At 45.0% G+C, this 21,104-nt stretch overlaps 2 protein-coding genes across 10 annotated transcripts in view; one reads left to right on the top strand and one right to left on the bottom strand.

The window, feature by feature from the left end:
* snx13 (sorting nexin 13) overlaps nt 1-19,348 on the top strand; it is a 37,294-nt gene extending 17,946 nt beyond the window's left edge. For 7 of the 9 annotated variants that reach the window (XM_086014902.1, XM_086014904.1, XM_086014906.1 and 4 more), the window contains 24 exons: nt 8,618-8,730; nt 8,802-8,904; nt 8,998-9,087; nt 10,373-10,494; nt 10,675-10,793; nt 10,938-11,042; nt 11,124-11,212; nt 11,301-11,384; nt 11,464-11,602; nt 11,683-11,771; nt 12,903-13,002; nt 13,066-13,259; nt 13,726-13,830; nt 13,949-14,119; nt 14,203-14,272; nt 14,745-14,887; nt 14,987-15,094; nt 15,177-15,287; nt 15,489-15,650; nt 15,712-15,783; nt 15,864-16,009; nt 16,769-16,837; nt 16,909-17,021; nt 17,192-19,348. In XM_086014902.1, coding sequence (XP_085871028.1) covers nt 9,010-9,087; nt 10,373-10,494; nt 10,675-10,793; nt 10,938-11,042; nt 11,124-11,212; nt 11,301-11,384; nt 11,464-11,602; nt 11,683-11,771; nt 12,903-13,002; nt 13,066-13,259; nt 13,726-13,830; nt 13,949-14,119; nt 14,203-14,272; nt 14,745-14,887; nt 14,987-15,094; nt 15,177-15,287; nt 15,489-15,650; nt 15,712-15,783; nt 15,864-16,009; nt 16,769-16,837; nt 16,909-17,021; nt 17,192-17,427 — 2,625 coding nt within the window. In that variant the 5' untranslated portion in view covers nt 8,618-8,730; nt 8,802-8,904; nt 8,998-9,009 and the 3' untranslated portion in view covers nt 17,428-19,348. Of the gene's footprint in view, nt 1-1,931; nt 2,135-2,228; nt 2,509-8,617; nt 8,731-8,801; nt 8,905-8,997; nt 9,088-10,372; nt 10,495-10,674; nt 10,794-10,937; nt 11,043-11,123; nt 11,213-11,300; nt 11,385-11,463; nt 11,603-11,682; nt 11,772-12,902; nt 13,003-13,065; nt 13,260-13,725; nt 13,831-13,948; nt 14,120-14,202; nt 14,273-14,744; nt 14,888-14,986; nt 15,095-15,176; nt 15,288-15,488; nt 15,651-15,711; nt 15,784-15,863; nt 16,010-16,768; nt 16,838-16,908; nt 17,022-17,191 lie in introns of those variants that run through there. The other 2 variants (XM_086014899.1, XM_086014898.1) reach the window with 2 other exon arrangements.
* Nucleotides 19,349-19,454: 106 nt separating this feature from the next.
* On the bottom strand, nt 19,455-20,695 carry LOC147132356 (distal membrane-arm assembly complex protein 1-like). The gene is made up of 2 exons (XM_086014922.1): nt 20,214-20,695; nt 19,455-20,142 (listed from the first exon to the last, which is right to left on the bottom strand). Exons 1-2 carry the CDS (start codon nt 20,419-20,421, stop codon nt 20,078-20,080), a joined length of 273 nt encoding a protein of 90 aa, XP_085871048.1. The 5' UTR covers nt 20,422-20,695; the 3' UTR covers nt 19,455-20,077.
* Nucleotides 20,696-21,104: the final 409 nt, after the last annotated feature.

Genomic DNA, 21,104 nt, shown 5'->3' with positions numbered 1-21,104 from the left:
TGCACATAGAACAACCCAGAAATGTCCAATTATATATCCCTGTAAAGTTACCTGATATACGGCTGGATCAAGAGACCTTCTGTTTCCTTGAAAACAGAGAAGCGGTAGCCATCGCTCACACACAGCAGTCCAAAAGGGACGGACTATTTATATGACACTTGTGTAAAAGGCGCGATATAATATATGACAGCGTGTCAGGCCGTTGGGAAAGTAAAACCACCGTGGCGCTTTGTCATCACTGTCAGCCAGAACAGTCATGCCGAAAACATTCACGCTTTTACCGGAATAGCGAATGAGAAGATCCTGCCATCCATGTTCTGCAGCGCTTGCCGTCATGAACTGGAAGCTGTCCCAGCTGACTTTGGGGTCGCCAGCCAATGGGCAGGGGACACATGGACAAAAGACCATTCTTACTCAGATTCACACCTATGGACAATTTATAGTATTTAAATGACTTATTCACCTTTTTGGAAGATGGAGAACATGTGGACTATTTTAATGTGCTGGAAATCACCAATTCTGAAGCATAGAATCTGGATCCAAGTCTCCTTGAATGAAATATATCTTCAAATGATGTGCATTTGTAATTGTAAGTAAGATGTGTTGCTTGTTTTGTAAACAAACAAGCAAGCAAACAAACAAACAAGCAAACAAAAAAAAACAACACATTCACATTGTATTTATTCAGTGTGTTTCCTATACTTCACATGCGCCAAGTGATTTATTTGATACATTCCAGTACTAGCGTCTTTTTTCTGACTGTCCAACGTCACGTTCCAGGGAGCCCAGAACAGATTAGCAGCGACCTCTAGTGGTCAACTGCAGCCATGTAATAGTAGTACTTCGACCTAAAACACATGCTTCTTGTCCATAGCAAAGTATAACGGAATTGTTTTGTTTTATTTTACTGAAAAAATACAAATATGCAATTAGACAAGGCCCACGTTTGGGACGGGCAATCTCTTCAAAATGCTACTGGTACTGTTAATGCAAAATGAATTATTTATGGAGCAGAATGGATGCAAATGGTAATTTAAACTTGTTCAGTTGACAGAGATGCAATGTCAGGCACAGGGCGACACAGAAAGACAAATGAAACACGAGAAGGCCGTGGTGATTTCTTTAGGATGCATTCAATATAGATGCCCCATGCTCTTAAATGAGGGGGCAACCTCGCATTTGTTTCGACCGTTGTAGCTTCCAGGTGGGAATTTCACCCCATTTGAGATGAATATTGTTACCTACAAACTGCAGTCAAGCAATACATCTCAAGGTATTTTCAAACTATGCTTCTTTTCTCCCCCTCCCCTCATCACTACAATATTTAAGTGGTAAAGTAGGCTATAGCTTATCTAATGGATGCCACAAGGCAATAAATTATGTATTATCCCTTTTGTGGTCACAGCTTGATCATGTGATCCGTATTTTTCAGTCAAAGTCACTTCCTTTAAATATAGATTAGCCGTTGTTTTGCAACAATGAATGGCAGCAAAATGCTGTTAGACCACTATATAGGAAAACTAAAAAAACTATACTTGAATAATAAGTAGTACCTACGTAAATGGTTAAAAACAAAGAGTTCATAATTGAATAAAAACGTATTGAATTTAAGAGTTAAATACAACTGAAGTATTTCACGTACCACTAGAGGGAGCCCGCATACTCCGAGTTTACTAATATCACACTTGCAGAATCACTGGTCTTGATATTATTCCATTGTGCTTATCACATGGAAAGTTGTGGAAGTCAACCCCAGTCAGCTTTTAGTGTTTTTAATACACAAAGTGGCAATCCTACAATGAATGGCCAATAAGTATAGGTAGAAATGAGGGCCTCGACAAATTGCTGTTCTGTACTGTACTGAATGTTATTTATGGAGTATGTTCAATTTCTGCACGTGTCAGTCAGTCACGGGCGTGTGACTACGTCATCACGTCCCGTCCAATCAGGTGGCGACGTCCGCAAACGGGGCACTGGAGACGTAAACCTCACAAACATGGCGACGCTCGAAAGCGAATACGGAGATTGGAAATACGATCGTTTTTAACCGCGAAGAAAACTGTCCCGATCGCGTGTTACGATGTGGTGGGGTTGACCAGGGCCACCGGACGCCTTTTGAACGATGTTCGCAGAGGTAAGTTACAGTTGACGTGCGTGTTACTTGGAGTTTAGTAGCTTTGCGCGGATGCTTGTCAAGCTGTGGAAGCTAGGCGGCTAGGCGTTAGCCCAGCAGGTAAACACACACACACACACGCACACACACATGCACACACACACCGATTGTCATGGGAGAGGACGGACGCCGCACAGTCTCGGTGTTTCTACAAAGCTTGTCTGCTATAAATGGCACTCGACCCGGGATTACACGGCTAACGCGACACTAATACCATGATCTTGGGATATTCGTACTGACAACACTGCGCTGGAATTAGCTCAATGTAGATAGGGAGTGTTTGTATTATGATAAACGGCCAGCATCGGGAAAATTCGACATCACACAGATCGCAGGTGAGCTGGGTGTTGGCTTGTTTTTTTTTCAGCCAGGTGAGTCTTTTATCAACTCTGTGGGAGTCGGTTAACTGCGTGTATACAGTACAAGTCGTTGATCAAACTGTTAGTAATGTTGTATGATTTCCTTTTGATATCTGCTTGCGTCATTAAATGTGGTCGTTTAGCAGCCAGACTCTCGGGTCACATGAGATTTTGTCACAAATAATTATCACAGGTTTGAGTTGATGCTTTGTGACGAATGAGTAACTAGGAGATCTCTTTTATGCCTTTATACACTGGTATGTGGACTTAGAAGTGTCATTCGTAGCGTGACTAAACTCAGAATTTACCAAATCAATTTCCCCCAATTGAACTAACTTGAAATGCTGTTGCACCAAAATCACATTTTTGTAACGTTTATGACAAAGAAATAGCACTGTATTGTATCAAAACACAAGACAAAACCTTTAATAAAACTAGTCCTTTATCTGATGGTATTTTTGCTGCTGCCAGGGAAGTATGTTGAAGTCATTTAAGAAAATTCATTCAAAGACGCAGTTTGCAATGATAAACCAAAACACTTATTGTCATCAATGAGTAAACTGCATAATCATTCATCGCTGGCCCCATCTTATGCCTCAAATTTAAAATTTTAAGTTGTTTTTTCATAACTTTTCACGCCATGAATACTAACCAGAGACTGTAGCGACAGTGGGCTTGACCGAGGGACACAAACATTTGTAACTCCGGTTAGTGACCAAAAAAAGAAGATATTGGACAGCAGTACTTCTTGTCAAGGGAGATACTGTTGATGTATGAGGCGCAGACGGCTCCATACGACCGCAAACACCAGTGTCTTATATTACATTCCAATACAGACAACATCAAACCGGTAACATTTCGTTTTTGGCAATACACCATCATGAATATGTTATGCGAGCAATGTAGCAGTCTCGTCGTCCAGCCGTGCATGTGCGTTAGTGAGCTGCGGGGCATTTTAATAACTCGACATACACCTTCTCCTGCATAGTCACTCGTGTGTAATATTCTTAATCACAATGTTTTGAGCAGCTCCGATCAACCAGTCAGAGGACGGAAAAATGTCAAGTCACTCTTGGCCTTCGTGACGACTGGAAGCTGCGCGGCCAAGATGCACGCTATGAAATGAAGATAATAGACTGTTGGGAAAAAATGCAATTCATCAGTGTGGTAAATGTAGGTCAGTGCTTCTGATAGTGTTTGGGCCGGCAGAGAAGGCCTTGAAGGCTCTGACTGCACACCACCAAATTTATGGTGTAACTCTGTGAAATCTGGTCATTGAAGTTTGACCACTTAGTATTGTTTTTGCCTGCTTTTTTGGTTGGTTGTTTGCCGCAAAGCTCTACGCACCAACTGTACTTGAAACAGGCGGCCGGCGGGGTCTGCGTCCATGTGACTCACTCGGTCTTCCTGTAACACCGTCTGCTCGTGTTTGCATGATGACAGAATCCCATCAGAGGTCAATGAAAATGAGTCTTCCTTGGCAGAGGTAAAAAAGTTGAATTAAGGTGAGAAGAGCCTCTTCGTGGCACCTCTCCAGCGCTTTAAGTACACATTTAGCCTTGGTAACAAGGCTTTAGTTGCCACTGCAGTTTTCTTTGTGTCATAAAGACAGTATGTGGTTGGCAGTTTGTTTGACTCATTTGGGTGAGTCCTACTCTTTGTCCAGGTTTTTAGTAAAGTTACTTATCAAATTGTGGAATGCATTAGCCAATCTGCATCCTCTGCAATCAGACGCGAGCGTACTGATTTATTCCCGCCCAACGGGACCGGCCGCGCGCACGCTCGTAAACACGTTTGGTATTGATTGACTAGCATCTCAAACCACACACGCGTGACATGCGGGAAGCTGTTTAAGGTTCCCTTTCAAACATGTTGTCGGATCAAATTGGATCGCGTCAAGCTGTTTGGCTCCTGCCGTCTCTCCTCTGTGAAACGACTGGCTTGAAATGCGCATGCTGAGGATGTGTTTTTAACAGTCGCTCGTCCGACCGTCCATTGCGTAGCAAGTACCGCAATCACTTGTCGACCTTGTTTCCGTTCCCCGTTTGGCCCAACTATGATTTAAACTGACCTCAGCACGGCCGGCCCTCTGTCACACTTGGTCCGCACGTCACCTTGGACACCTCGGCCTCCTTCTGTCCATCAAAGCGGTTCACTGACTTGACAAACCGAGCCTCATATCGCTGTCTCGTAGCCACGCGGGGGCCGAGTTGTGTGTAGAGGTAACAGAAAAAAAAAACCCCGCATATAGGCATTCTATGGTTCCACAGTCTGATGTGGTATTCGCACTGCTGCTGTTGCGGTCACGCAGTCGTGCATCCGTCACATCGGAGGTTGTTGCTCGGTTGAGTTTGCGAGCGACAAAAGGCTTTTTTCTTGATCCCACTGGCTGCTTTCACAGACTGCAAATAACTTTGCGTGTCGGTCGCACATCCTACGGGAGTAGAATAAACCTCCAGCGCCTGTCACCTTTGGAAATGAGTCCGCTGTCTTGTGTATCCACAGAAAAAATAAATGAAGAGTACCCACAGATACGGAAAGACGAATACTCGACGCAGTTTTCAAACGCGTTGGACGGCAAAGTTTTATCCGGGACAAAAAGGCTTCGGCACCCTGTAATTAAAGGCTTCCTGAAATTGTCGGGGCACAGCGTGATATACGACACACAGGAATGAGACACTTGAAAATGGCAATGGGCTAGGCTGTCTCTCCATCCGGCTTAGGCCAAGAATGTGACCTAGACTCGATTCAGAAGTGCTCTGACTCATCACACCGCAATATGGCCCAAGTCCGCTCACACCTCCTTGTAGCTTCAGCTCCACTAATGAATGCTAATGTCAACGTTTGGTCTGACCTTTTAGCCGACAGGTTTGTTTTTGTTTGATAGAATTTTTCCCTCTGCGAATGCTTTCAAAGCTGACAATATCCTGCTCTTGGCCTACATGGCAAGACTTTGCGTAATGGATTTCCGGACGGATTAGGCGCGATCAGTCATCCCTGTGACTCTCTCCAGGCATTAACCGGGGATCTCCCACCGGCCAGTTTTAATTGTGCGAGCTAACATGCCGCGGCCTAATGACCGCGCCGATCAGGCCTGCAGCCACCCGTGAGATGGTCTCAAGTGTGTCAGGAATGAACTGAGTCACGCTTCCCTTTGTGGCAGCGGACCATTAACACAGAGAAAAATGTTGCACCGACCGCCCCCCTCTGGCCTCTGTGTTCTTACAGAGTGACTCATTTCTGTCTGACAGAATCAATTACTCAATTTATATCAAACATAAACGAACCCATGTCATGTATGGCAAAACTCTTGTTGAAGATTTGCCTTTGGGGTTCGATGGACAATGGTCCAAAACGGACGGCTAGAAACACCCAAGTGTTACTAAGGCTGAAGTATTGGACGATTATGATGTCTTATTTTAAGCATAGTGTCCCTCTACTACCCCCCAAAATGTAGCGCTAATTTCCCTCCGCGCTTCTTATTTCTAAATCAGCAGGCATGTGTCTGCTTTCGCGAGTGACGTCCGCCCGGCCACGTGTTCTCGGCGAGGCTTGGGTGTTAATCAGTGGAGCAGATGGTTCATGTTTTAAAGCCAGCGTAAGCTGTAATAACTCGCACCGTTAGCATCTCGCCTACTAGCGGCCGAGCATCGGCTCCGCCGTCATCTCATCGGACTTCGCCTTCGCCACCACACCGCTGATCTCAGGCGTGGCTCTCGTTACACATTTCAAGTGGATCTTTTTCATGCCGTTTTTTTTTTTTTTTCCCCCCATAAGGGCTGTGACAGCATTTATGGAGCCAAAATACAAATTTGCTGAAGCAGATTGAAATTGTAGTTATGTTGGCTGATATCATAAGTACACAACCTCTTTGCTTTTAATGGTTTATTATGGGTTGAAAGTATGTGTACTATGAGTGTCACATTTCAGCCAAGTCTATTGAACCTCACTAGACGCGTAGTAAACGCTTTCGACACTCCTGCTTTCTGTTTGCGTGCTGTCGAATGCAACAGCGTAGTGATTCTAAATGGAGCCGTGGCAGTTCCAGTCGATAGTTGAAAGCTTTTGGTCCTTACCCCGACAATGATGCCGCTCAAAATGTTGTTCTCAGAGTCGTTAGTTACCTTGCCGATGTCGGAAATAGAAACGGCCTCGCACCTGTCACTTTGTCGCGTTTTAACGTGCCATTTGAGGTTAACCAGAAAGACCACAAATCATTCTTTGTGTTCTCCCCACCTAACTTGACTTTCGAACAAGAGGGCTTGTCTAGCCTGTTTGGGCACTCGCTGCACCTCGGACATTTGGAGAGACATACCTGACAGATTTCCGAGTAAGAGTTCGCCTTCCTCGAGTGAGAGTTGGTCAAGGCAATACGGGCTTTAATCTCCGAATTTTTCTCACCAAAATTCAGTTTCTTAGTTAGTCGCTTGTCGAAAAAGCAAAGGAAAGGACAATGACGACTCGGCCCCGCCCCCCTTTTCTGAGACTTGGTTCATTTCTCCCGGTACCACAAAAAAGTTTTTTTTTTTTTGTGCATATTCTGAAGTGGTTAAAAATTTCTCAGGGTGTAGGTGTGTCTTCCTATTTTTTTTTATCCAGGTCGTCCGTCTTGACAGGCCATCGTTTAGTTAGTGAGAGAGGCTGTTATTAAAAGTAAAGTCAGTGTTGGGTCTTGAAGATTTTTCAGTGTGCCGCTCTGTCGTCAGCACGCAAGCACGTCGCAAATGAATCTACAAGAGCTGATTTATGGCTTATAAAGTCACGGGCACGATATCACTTGCATAAAGCGTATTTTGGCCCAATATGGTGGTGAGTCTTTGTTGTCGAAACTAAATTAAAAATGAATGCAACGAAATGTCACCACGCTACCGGAGGGACTCGAATCGCTGAATCCACTGGCGAAGCCAAAACAACGCGTCAGTGTTGTGGTCTGACTCAAGCCTGTGGAGTTCTAATGCAGGGCAGGCCAAGATCATCATCGGCATCAGCATGTCTGCTGCCAGAAGCCGAATGTTTCTCATGTCAGCGTTGCTGGTGGAGATAAATGTAACCTTCACCTTACCTACGACTGTTCGAGTACTTGAGGAAAAAAAAAAAAAATCTTTTATCTGTCCGGGTTGTGTCTATCAGCTGTAATGGTTGATTTAGAGAAGTGGTTCCTCGGCACAAATCCCTGCAGCACACATGTGGGAAAACAAGCCTGTTTTTTTTTTTTTTTTTCCTCCACACGGCTGTTCCGCTGTGTAATAATTTGGCTGCAAATGTGGTAAGAGAGTTGCGCGGGAAAACAGAACGCTAGATTTGAAATGCATGTGAGCAATCAAGTAGCGTGATGCTAATGTCACCTGCACTCTGGTTTGTACAATGTATCCAATATGGTGGACATGGGATGGGCTTCATTCACCTTGGCATTTCCACTAATACGGTTAAACGGCGGCGAAACGGTATTCTCCGGGCTTCCGGTTACAGTTAGCCATCCGAGCCGACTCGCCGGTCCAGAAAAGCGGGCCACCAGACTTGCTTGCTGGACGCGAGGGCTCCGTTTCCGCCGCTGACAATAACAGGAACAATATAGGAAGTGGCTTACGAGTATGCACAAATGCAACCTCACGAGACTTTGTGTAAAACTGTTTTGACCTCATGTTTGATAACTATTATATTACAACTGTCGTACTGTTATCCAATTCCGCCAAATCCTTCCTCAACGACATGAGAAATGAAGATATACTGTGATGTTCAACTTTGACGTAGTCTTTTTTTTAATGTGTGAGAATGTGCTCAGCCAAAGACGACGTTAATGCAACTGAAATGTGTACAAAAAGAGGAAGGCAAAAATGAAAATGCTCTTTCACTCGTATATTGCAAATTTGTGAAACTTTCTGAATGGGTGATAAATTGTACCCATTTGAATATCTTGCTAGAAATTCGATATATGTATTTTTTTTTTCTCAACATGAAGCCTATTGAACTGTTTGCTTCGTACGTCTAGTTCCTCAGATGTTCATGTTTGAAATGAGTGCCAGTGTAATACTTTTTATGTTGTCAATAATAATTATAAATCTATATTTGTTGTCACTTTTTGTAGGCCAGTCTGTCCTTTTGGGGATGGGGGGGTCTCGGAGTCGTGCTCTTCCTCATCACTTTCGGACCCTTCGCCATATTCTACCTGGCCTTTTATATCCTCTGCTTCATTGGCGGGTGAGTAGGCGCGCATTTCTTCACGTCTACATTCTGTCCGCCTGTCGCCCTTCACTGTTTTATTTGCGCAGTGGCTTTGCGGTCACTCTGCTTTACGGGAAGATCAACTCCGAGAAATACTTGGAGAGGTGCGAGCACTCCTACCTGCCGCCCCCGCAAATTGGTATTTCAAAGGTAAACTTGGGACTCTGATAGCGCTGGACGTCTTGCATTTTACTCCTCGTGATTTTCTTTTTTTTTTTTTTTTTTTTCCTGTCTTTTTGTCAGACGCTGGATGAGATGAAGCTGGAGATGAAGCCCATAAAGATCGACAGGCGTCTGACTGGTTCTAGTTTCATAGATGAACCTCTGCAACAGGTTTGCAATCACAAAGTACACAACTGTTGGACATGCGACAGTTTGGCAGAGCGGCGCTTTTTTTTTTTTTTTAAGTTTTTTTTTTTTTTTAGCTCTTTGTGACTGGTCAGCTCCTCCGTGTCAGCAACTTTAAACTGCCACATGAGCCATTCGAACCTCAGTGCGGTTTGAGTCTATTGTGTCGCTTTTATCTCTTGTCAGCTGAAGTAGTCTGCGCTATATGCAAACATTTTGCAAGTCGAATGAGGCAAAAGCGACGGGGGAAATGAGAGCATGCGGCTGAGGTGTCAGATTAGTATCAGCGTCATTCTTCTTTGGCAGGGAGTATTTAATGACGCACGTCCAAGCAGAAGGAATACAAACGCGCGCGCACCCGCATGCCTCTCAACTCAGCCTTACTTTGAGACTTCTGTTGTTTTTCTTGGTCTGCAATTGTCTCAAAGTGATGGAAGTTGGACACTCGTGTGAAAGCATGTGGCCCTCCTGTTCAAGGAGCCTGGCCGGCGGCGTTAAGTGGCGACACGGCACTTTGTGACGGTCAGATGACAGTTTGACACTGACTGGGATGCTCCCCAACCTTCGAATCCTTTAAGGATCTCGAGTGAGTAGGGTTTAAAAAACAAAAAAAAAAACACACAGTTGAGAGAGACCAATGTTTTTTTTCAGGGCTGATAACCGATATTTGGAGCTGATATTGGAATAAAAATCTCCCAAAAAATAAAACCTGTAATTTTGTTGGAGTCTTTAAGCATATGTTTATTAAACAATTTTTCAGATTTGCATAGTCTTGATTTAAAAAATATATATATATATATTACTACTATACATTTTTGACATTTTTTTTTTTATTATTGTAATTATATACATCTTTGTTCTAAAATTCTAGCAAAAAGTTAAGGGAGCACTCAGGGTCGTCAGCATGTCTTGGCAAGTTAAATGAAAACTGAAACAATAGCTTCACATAGTTTTCTACAGTAAATGTCCTCCCAAATTTCAAAATGACAGAAATGTTAAACTCTCACATATGTTTGTTTTGATTTCAACACAGTTTGAAATTGATTTATCATCGGCCATCAGATATTTTTTTTAAAAAATGCCGATATCCGTCAAAACGGCAAATATCAGCGCCGATAATCGGCCCGGCCGATAAGCGGTCCGTCCCTAAAAAACAGTTGCTGATGCTGACTTTCTTTAACAGTTTTTTCATGGGCGGTATGAAAATGACGCAAGACTATAATTAACAATGATAATCACCGTGTTTTTTTTCTACAATGATCCCCCACAGGTGATCCAGTTTGCTTTGAGAGATTATATCCAGTACTGGTACTACACCCTGAGCGAGGATGAGTCGTTCTTATCGGAGATCAGACAGACGCTGCAGAACGCCCTCGTCCAGTTCTCCACGCGGTACAAGTCACGCGCTCATCTGCCACTTGACTGGGGACACCCGCGAAACAGACGCGATCCGAGATGTATCGATTGAACCGAACGTGAATTCTGCAATTGCTGTTTGAATGGCTTGCATTGATTCAACTCTTGCAACGGAACTCATTCGGTATTTGTGCCTTGTCGCGTTTGTATGTCAAGGTCCAAAGAAGTGGACTGGCAGCCTTACTTCACCACTCGCCTGGTGGACGACTTTGCCACCCATTTGCGTGTCTTTCGTAAAGCTCAGGATCGCCTCCCAGACAGAGAGGATAAACAAAGTAAGCGCGTACGCTCATTACAAGCTAGGATCAGTCACATGACCTGTGGACTGCTGAAATTACATTTGAATGCAGTTTGTTTTATACCAGTTAGCGCACAAGGGCAGAGCGCAAGCGTTTGACAGACCAGTGTTGTCCGAACAGGGGACATAACAGAGGAGCTGATAGACTCGTTTTTCGAGGCCGAAGTGGAGATGGAAAGGAAGATTTGCCGAGACGTGGTCTGCACGTCTCTTAAGGATGAGGAAGGTAAACAAAGTCAGCTCTGTTGCATTCTCTGCGTAAAACAAAAAGCGAGTGTGATTCGCAAGGCCGATATTTGCCTTTCAGGTTTCCTTCGGGACTTGTGCGAGTTGCTTCTGTATCTGTTGCTACCTCCTGGAGACTTCCACAACAAGAACATGAGATATTTTTTAAGAGTGAGTGCGCATGAGCAACGGTCAACGTCCCCGCGGCATCGCCAGACCCCCCCCCCCCCCGGATTCACCCGCTTTGTCTTTTTCTCAGGAGGTGTTGGCACGCGGTGTCCTGCTTCCTCTCATCAACCAGCTGAGTGACCCGGACTACATCAACCAGTTTGTCATCTGGATGGTACCGTTTTGCCGCGTTTCCAAAGCTCAGACGATAGTTAGAACGCCGCGATTCTGAGCGCGCCTGGGCGTGTCTTTAGATCCGAGACTCCAGCTGCAACTACGAAGCCTTCATGAACATCCTGAAACTGACCGACAAGCCCGCAGAGCTGGAGGCCGTGAAGGACAAGGTGATGGAGGAGCTGCAGTACCTGCGCTCACTGGACACGGCGGGGGATGGTGGGTCACGTCATTCGCAGCTGGGTCTAAGTCCGAGACAAATCCTGAATTAATGTTGCGTGCTTGGCTTGTGCTTTTAGACATCAATGTGATCAAGAACCAAATCAACAGTCTTCTGTTTGTGAAGAAGGTGTGCGAGACCAGGATCCAGAGACTGCAGTCTGGCAAGGTCCGAATAGATTCTTTTTTTAGTAACCCTGAAGCGGTTCATTCAATATCCACCCTCATTTGGCCACAAAAAAAAAAGTCATTTCATCAATATGGTTTCTGCTTGAAAGTGGAAGTCAACCCAAAACATTTCTTTACAATAATATATTCTATGCAGCCGCACTAGTCTAAACACGGCATTCTGATTAATATTGGGTTTGTGGAATTCTCAGTTAAGTAATCAAATCCAACCGTTTTTGTCCGTCTCAGGAGGCGGCCGTTTTGTCTGAGGTAACGACCAATCACGGCTCACCTGTTTTCTGAAGCTGAGCCGCGATTTGTTGTTATCTGAGCCCTGCGCAACTGTGATGTCATTTTCAGTCGACAGAAAGTGACAAAATGGCCGCCTCTGAGATGGACAAAAACGGGTGGACTTGACTGCTTAACTCGTATTCCACAAACGCAAAATGAATCAGAGTGCCGTGTTTTGACTACTGGAACATATTTTTGTAAAGAACATTTTTGGGTTGACTTCCACTTTAAAGTAGCAATTTTGTTGCTGTCTAATTAAAACCACATTTATCAATCAGAATGCGGTGCGTAGACTGATGGAGGCGCATAGAACATACCGTAAAGAACATTTTGTGGTTGACTTCCGCTTTAAATAGCTGAAGCTCTAACAGCAGTTTGCTCAAAACCAGGGGCGGAGCCAGAACGTGGCTAATGGGTGGGCCTGAATATTTCTCTCACTAAACACAATCTAGGCTCCGCCCTTGCTCAAAACGATCCACTTTTGTGACTTTTACGTTCTTATTTAGGACTTTTGGTATCTTTTGCCATTTTAAGATATTTCTATTCAATTATTTGATTAGAATTGCCATATAGTCCTCCAGTTCAACTGAATCTTCTGGCAACTATGACATTACCACTCAACACGGCCAAAGTCACGCGTAAATCGGAAACAGGAGGTCACAAAATGGCCGTAGAAGGTCTGAAGGGTTCTTTTAGCCATCATGTAGTTGGTGTAGCAAACATAATCTTCACAAGTATCCACTGCATTGGTTGGAAGCCGTTTTATTAAATTTGGAGACGGGCTGGACAGTGAACACGACGCCGTCATCCCGACTGACTGGGCGCCGCTTCCCCCTTGCAGGAGGTGGACGCCTTGAAGCTGGCGGCCAACTTCGGCAAGCTGTGCGTCATCCCGCTGGATCACATCCTGGTCCACAACATAGCCCTGCAGTTCTTCATGGGTGCGTGCGTAAATGCTCTCACCGTTCCTCAACGTACTGGTGCTGATGGCGTTTTTATGGCAGATTTCATGCAGGCGGCCGGCGCCCAGGCTGAGCTCTTCTTCTGGCTCACCGTGGAAGGCTACAGGGTGACGGCGCAGCAGCAGCTGGAGGCCATGCAGCGCTGGCAGAAAGACGGCCGGAGGCAACCCAACGCCACCAAGGGGCTCCTCAAGGCGGCCGCTTTGGGCGTCTTTGAGCAATATCTCTCTGACAAGGTCAAAAATTCACCAGTGAAACGCCTTTAGACCGACATGTGCATAATGAATACAAGTGAAAATTATGCCTTGTGTTGTATGGCACGGGTCAATTGTAGTGTTAAAAATATTCTCGGGGCTATGTTTACATTGTTCAAGGTGGACAAAATGGGATGGGCCTGACGAAAGGTAATGGGGGGCGAGTTGCGCAACGCACTTCGGAAGCGATCCGTAGTGGGATGGGAAGCGTCTATATTACTGGACCGAGCATCCCATAAAGCACTTTGGCCCACCGGGAATTCACCCAGGGCCTTGATGGATGTAGCAAAAAAAAAAATTTTTAATTCAAATTATTATTATCATTTTGCTTTTTCTAAACATTTTGAGGCCAGCTGTCAGAGGCCATGAATACTTTTTTTTTTTTTTTTTCCATGACAAAATGTACCTAATTTACTTTGCGTGCTTGCTGTCCTCGTTCTCTCAGCAGGCTTCTCCCAGGGTTCAAGTAAACGAGGACTCAATAACACACTTGGGCGAAAAGCTGCAGAAAGATGATCCCACGCCAGAAATATTTGATGATATCCAGAGAAAGGTGTTCAATGTTATCCTTAATGAACTTTTAGCTTCTTTTGTTCTCGCGATGATAAATTAAAAAAATATATATATATATATCAATCCAAGTCTAGCAAATGGCGTTGGTTGTCCCTCAGGTGTATGACATGATGCTAAAGGACGAGCGCTACTACCCCGCCTTCAAGCAGAGCCCCCTCTACGTCCGCATGCTGGCCGAGCTGGACATGCTGAAAGAGCCCAGCTACCGCGGCTCCGATGACGGCGACGGAGAATCCTTCAATGGCTCCCCGACAGGAAGCATTAACCTGGTGAAGGCCTCGCTTCCTCCCGCAGCGCTGGCCGACGTCCGTCCACATGCATCTGTCGACTAAAGTTTGCCTTGTCTCGGCAGTCTTTGGATGACTTGACCAACTCCTGCCACGACGAATCCATGCAGCTCAACGCTTTCATCTCCGACACGGGTACGCACACCACATGTGGCGTTCCAGGCTGGATTTACACTGCGGCATGGTTTCCTTTTGCTTTCTAGTGGCACAATTTGCGTCATGGCAGTGTAAATAGAAAAAAAACAATGTGGATTAAAAAAAAAAAAAGATTGATCCTGTAGTGTAAATCCATCCTAATTGTTGAATGGATGTGCTGATAGCTCCTTTTTGTTTTATCATCCATCTTTTTCGGCGCCAAGCTCCATTTTTCCGTCTTCTCTCTTCGCACCTTCCATCACCTTTTTTTTCCCCTCTTCTTTCTTTTCTGTATTTGTCCCGCCAATTTGTCCTCGTCCCCTCCCTCCACGCCGCACTCTTTTTTGCACCCGCATGTTCTCTTCTATCCTTCAACCCACCCACCCACCCCTGCTCCGTTCCTTCCCTCTTGTGGACGTGTTGTCGGGTGGGGTAGCTGACGCTTGTATTCCCGGCTTGTGGGCTGCCGCAGGTGTGTGCAATGAGCATGGGAAGACGTACGCGCTTTACGCCATCACTGTAGTCAGACGCCACCCGGACGGCAGCGAGGATTGCTGGAAGACTTACCGGCGCTACTCGGATTTCCACGACTTCCATATGAGGATCACTGAGCAGGTCCGATTTTTTTATCTATTTATTTATTTATTTAATTTTTTTTTTAATTTTTTGTTTTTGTGCTCTTGACGAGCTCACGTTGCGACTTTGTACTTTTAGTTTGAGAACTTGACGTCCATCCTCAAGCTCCCGGGGAAGAAAACCTTCAACAACATGGACCGAGACTTCCTGGAGAAGAGGAAAAAAGACCTCAATGCTTACCTACAAGTATTCGTCTTCCATATCAGTGTCTTTTGAATTCTATTTATGACGCATATCGCGCCGTATCTAATATGTGCGTCTGTTGTAGTTGCTGCTGAACCCCGAGATGGTGAAGGCGTGCCCAACTCTTCTCCCGTACGTCTATGACTTCCTAGAGAACAAAGCCTACAACAAAGGCAAAGGAGATTTTGCACGCAAGGTAAAAAAAATAAAAATAAATACATTCTGTCAAAATATCATACACGCATGTAAGACTGCAAAAACCAGAATAACATTTGCTGCGTTTTAAGCCGTCGCTGTGGGTCACAGCTCGCAGCCAGACCCTCGCGCAGATTTTTTTTTTTTCCTGAGAAATGCCGCTCTCTAAAACCATCGCTTGTCTGTCGTGTTCACACACCAGATCGACACATTTGTCAATCCCCTGCGGAGCTCCATGAGGAACGTGTCCAACGCGGTCAAGTCGCTCCCCGACAGTCTGGCCGAGGGCATGAACAAAGTGTCGGACAACATGGGCCGCATGTCCGAAAGACTGGGCCAGGACATCAAGCAGTCCATATTCAAGGTGCTTGCCGTACTTGTGCGCTTATCGTGACAAATGTGACGATTTGTCCCTTCTCCCCCAGGTGCCTCCACTTCTTCCCAAGTCGGACATCGACCCCGAACACTGTCGAGTGTCCGCGCAGCTGGACGACAATGTGAGTGGAGCCGCTCGAGTGTCTGCGATGATTTTTTTTTTTTTGCACCAATCTCCCACGTCTTGTGTGTGCACTCGCAGGTGGATGACAACATCCCGTTGCGCGTCATGCTGCTGCTGATGGACGAGGTGTTCGACCTGAAGGAGAAGAACCAGTGGCTGCGCAGGAACATCAAGAACCTGCTGCAGCAGCTGATACGGGCCACGTACGGCGACACCATCAACAGGTTCGTCAGTATTTGAAAAGTCGTTTTACAACCCCTATATGCTTAAAACACATTTAAAGAGGAAGTCAACGCAAACATTTTTTGTTTCAAGAATCTTTTCTATGCAAGCCCACTAGTTAAAACGAGGCATTCTGATAAATAGTGCGTTTGTGGAATAAGTGTTAATCCACTCGTTTTTAGCCATCTCTGCGGTGGCCAGTTTGTCTTCTGTCGACTGAAAATGACATCACAACTACTCACAATGACCAATCATGGCTCAGATTCAGAAAACAGGTCAGCCAAAATCTAGACAAAATGGCCGCCCCCGGAGATGGCTAAAAACGAGTGGATTAACTCGTGGATTAATTTATTCCACAAACGCACTATTTATCAGAATGTCCTGTTTCAACTAGTGGGCCGGCTGGCAAAATATTCTTGACAAAAAATATGTTTGGGTTGACTTTCACTTTCAACTTAAAATTTCAACAACAAAATGTTCAACCAAACCAAATGATAACACAAGTCCACTAGCGTAATGCTAACTTATAATGTGAAATGAGCCATAGACAAGCTAACAGAAATTAGCAAAGAAGTTAAGGTCATTATAAACCTTCAGACAACAACTACTAACATGCAACTGCGCAACTCTAAATGCAGACTTGGCTTTATGACTGTAACGACCCAAGCAAAAAAGATCGCAAACAAATCTGCAATATTGGAGGACTCCCTGTAATAGGTAGAAGAATGCACACACCTCACTATTTATTGCTTTACCTCCAGGAAAATTGTGGACCACGTGGACTACTTGACTTCCCCGGAGCAGGTGGCAGACTACGTCAAAAAGTTCAGGTAACTTTGTCGCTATTTTCAGACAACTAAAGGCATTTGCAGGAGCAACCCTAAATTGCAACCTCCTCCAGAGACTCGTATTGGCCGAACGGTATTCTGGCTGAGACTCCGCCCCGTCGGGACAAGAGCATCCGGATGAGGACGCGAGTTGCTGCCAAGACCAGTCTGCTGGGCATCATGCCAGGTGATAACGCACACACTTCCAGAAATGATCTTAGCCGCGTATTGGCCTCTCCTTTAAATGCGTGTCTGAACTTGTATTGATCACATGATATGAAAATGGCCCATTTGCATGTAGTGCACAGCGATGCCGGAATGTGATTTTGACATGCGCCCTCCCGTGTGTCCGCGCAGACGAGCTGAAGCACATCATCGGCGCGGAAACCACACGCAAGGGCATCCTGCGCGTCTTCGACATGTTCCAGTACCAGCCCATGAACCGGCGGCTGGTTTACGTCTTCCTGGAGGGCTTCTTGGAGACCATGTTCCCCCAGTACAAGTTCCCCGAGCTCTTCGTCAAGCTGCACTCCCGCTCGCCGCGCATCCACAGATACGGGCACAAACTCAAAGGCTCCTCGCTGAAGAGGTGACACCGGTGGACCGAACATGATGGACACGGGACAGAAGTCGACGCGCGTGCGCGCACACACACACGCACACACACAGAATTAAGAGCTAAACGTGGCATTGGGGGAAGGGGCTTAATGTGAACTTTAAGGTGTGAAGCCCTCGTGTCTTCTCATTGAAAACACTCCAAATAATAATAAGAATACGGATTCCATTACACATGCATCCCACATGACAGCGTTTTAGTCCCCCTTCAGTTTTGGATGTTTTTAGTTTAGTATCGCAGAACTGGGCCAGTCAGTGCTGCCCCCCCGGCGGCCCGCGAGTACTGTACTGTTTTTAAACTACAGGAAGAAGTGGCGTCGACCCACACCTTGCCTTGCCTTACCTTACTTTTCGCTTCTACTCGCTCCCCACTTAATGCTGTGGACATTTTTTTAACTGCAAAAGCTGCACTCTGCGTTCATAGCAACCAAATATGTCAATAGCACTGGCTGAAGAGGCGCGATTATTATTATTTTTTTTTAATGTGACTGAACAAATATAGGACGAATGAATTTTATTATTTTCACGCCTCTGTGCTTTCTGGGGGGGGGCGGGGGGGTGCGCATGTCGCATTGGAAGCCCCAACCCCCTCCCATTACTTTCCATCCTGACCCCTGATGACCAAAGCTCACAATGTTGTGCTCTGTGAAGACGTATGAAGCGAAATGATGCAATGTCGACCTCACGCAGTGTTTGTGTGTGCGTTAAGGCGCAGCTGTCCATGCAAGCACACCAAGTACACGTCTACGGAAAGCTGTTCGAGCATTTATCAGGAATCATTGATATCCATCTTAAGGTTCATATTGCAGTCCGCTCTTCGTCCTCACTATTAGGAGTGCACTGAATTGTCTCAACGGAGCATATTAGTACTTAAACCTCAAGCTGGATGTTAAGGATATTGACTATTTTCTTAAATGGCTTTCCGTAAACATCAACGAATGTATTTTCCGCTCTAGTGTGCGTTTGGTGCAGATGTGTGTGTGTGTGTGTTTATGTGTGGTCCAATTGTGGGAGTGAGTCGGCCTTAAGACAAACGCGTCCGCAGTGTGAACTGACAAGAAGCTCCTCCACTCGACTGAATCCTCTTCTCGTTGTGGACAAATATTCCAAATCACTTTTTAGACGGCAGACAGCAGGTCTTAAATTTTGTGCAATATTACTTTTCTTGGATGCATGTGCATTTTGAATTATTGTATAGTGAAACAAGAGATTTGTGTTCTTTAAAAAAAACAAACATGAAATGTTTCTCCTTCTTAGCCCAACAACTTTAACATTCCATTGTACCTTTTTTCTTTTACAGACTTGTTTTATAAGTCACATTGTTTTGTTTTTTTTTCCCCCCAAAGGGCGTGGGCATGTTTTCCCCCTGAGGATTTACCTTTTATTAGCGAAGTAGCTTGTATGGCTGATTCGGATGGGACAGGCCCCGCCCCCTGCCCTTTCCCATCCACTAGCCGATGACGAGTGGAATCGCTGCTCATGAGCACTTATAGTAGCAATTGTGGGGTGAGGGTCTCCCATTGGCTTGGACGGAGTACCCCGTCCCTGCAGTCATTGGCCAGAAGTCAGCCACAGTGGCCTCTGATTGGCTGATAAACTGAACGGTGTGAGAAATCACCTGTAACACTGCACACCTCTCCATTTAGTGAGGCTTTTTTTCCCCCCTCAAACCCAGAATCCATAAAATATGTGCATATATGTGTACAGTTTGTCAATAGTGTGCCTAAATGTACTATTTTCATATTTTTTTCTTTAACCTAAAAAACAAGAATGTCATTACTTTAAGCGACTGAGATACTTTTTTTTTTTGCATCACACTTACCAACAACCTTCCTTGAAGAGCAAGTATGCTCAGATCAGTATAACACTAATAAAAGGTAACTCTGACTAACTCACAAATACTGTGTATGGTGTCTGTGTTTTGTACCGCGTTACGCATTTGGTCAGTCTCTGCTGTCATAAACACTATAAAAAAAAAAAAGTATGCTACATTTACAACCTAAACTTTTAGTCCATGAAACTTTATTGATTCCCAACAGTTTTCTCGATTTGTTTCAGTGTTTTTCTTGGCTGCAATATGTGTTGTAATGTCAATATAATTTGCCCAGGGCCTTCAGAATAAGTTGCACAGGCCAATTGAGCAATGGGACTTCAGCAAATCACAGTGATATATTAAGATGTGGATTAAGTCAGGTAAGTCTCCAGTGAGGGCCCAGGAGCCAAATGCAACGCCTGCCACTGCCTAAGTGAGATATAATTTTGCTCTTCTCTTATTCGTCAGCTGATGTCACATGAGCTTCTTTCTGTACCTTCACATCATCTGACAACCATTCATACTTTTAATCAAATGATATTTCTGGAAATATATCCATGTGGACAATAAGGGCGAAGTGATATGTCAAATAAAAAGACTTGTCACTTATGTATGACTAACTCTTGACAAATCAAATTGCTGGGTCGAAATCAGCTGTTGTCTAAGTAGGAAGAAATCCCCTGGTGATCATATAATTGCTTTTATCTCGACAAATGACAGACACAAACACTTGTATCTACGACAAAACCAGTCAGTCGAAGTGTGTCCTTCATTGTCCCAACATTATTCGCAATCCATGGCCAAGCTTCCTCACTTCACGTCTTCTTTTGAGCTTTACCCACAGGGTCAGTGATGACGACCACTCCCCACGCGGCCAAACCTGGTCAGTAGAAAAATAAATGTCACTTTTAAATTCTTGTCTTAACGCCATTCACGATGCATTCAACTTACTTAAAGCGAACGTAATCTGTGCGACCGTCCCCATAGAGGTCGGTCCGCCGAGACGCATCACTCTGCGGGCACCGTTGAACACGTACAACCCAGACAGGATCAGACCACTGCCGCAGATGAGTCGACAGCTCCAACAGCTCTTAAAAGTCTGCATGGACTTCGACATTGGGACATTTTCTCCTCCTGGTGGAGCCTCGGGTGTCGCCATCCTGCTACGGTACGAATGCTAAAGCTAACGACTAAGGCGCGTGGGAACGTGACGTCTAAAGTAGCCGATAACTGTTTAGAAGGTGCGCGGAATGAAGAACACGCAGCGCAGACACGCACGGACTGTATATTCAACGTGTCTCATGTTTTTCAGCTAAGCTCGATGCACGTTTGTTTCAGTAGCGCCTGTCAGTGTCAACATACTGTGACCCCTGCACGATGTAAATCGCGCATGCGCAGAAAGTCGGCCAACTTTGATCGCTAACTACGGCAACTACACTAAGACCAAATACCTATGTATAATGCCAGCGCAATCGGCAGTGCAGTTATTTAAAAAGGTATATTACAACATACTAATAGATTCTTTTGAAGTGCCTTTAAAAGAAGTTCAATTAAATGCGTACACTAAAGAAATGAGTGTTGAATAAAGACGAAATACGTAGAGAAACACACTTTAGGATTCTAAATTATATCAAAGCTATTATATGTACGGTACATGTGCGTTTGCGCAGTAGGGCATGGGTGTTAAATTTGAAGTTGCATTAAAAATGTAATTGAAGCGCAGAACTGGGCAGTATGGACACTTTACCCTTTTTTGCCGGTCCGTCCTCCGTCTGCGACCTACCCTTCCGTCCTCATCGCTCTGTGCTTTTTCATTAAAATTATCGTCCTCGACCTTCTACA

This window comes from Filicampus tigris, chromosome 18 (genome assembly GCF_054856515.1).
Source record: "Filicampus tigris isolate MCC_2025a chromosome 18, RoL_Ftig_1.0, whole genome shotgun sequence".
NCBI classification, from domain to species: domain Eukaryota; kingdom Metazoa; phylum Chordata; class Actinopteri; order Syngnathiformes; family Syngnathidae; genus Filicampus; species Filicampus tigris.
The sequence above is the reverse complement of the archived record's forward strand: the minus strand, read 5'-3'. Positions and strand labels throughout refer to the sequence as shown.

What these genes read in the sequence shown, in the direction of transcription:
- LOC147132356 (XM_086014922.1), bottom strand. Translation starts at nt 20,421, where the DNA reads ATGGCGACACCCGAGGCTCCACCAGGAGGAGAAAATGTCCCAATGTCG. An exon ending in ACAGATTACGTTCGCTTTAA is followed by an intron (nt 20,143 to 20,213) that starts GTAAGTTGAATG and finishes TCTACTGACCAG; the next exon opens with GTTTGGCCGCGTGGGGAGTG.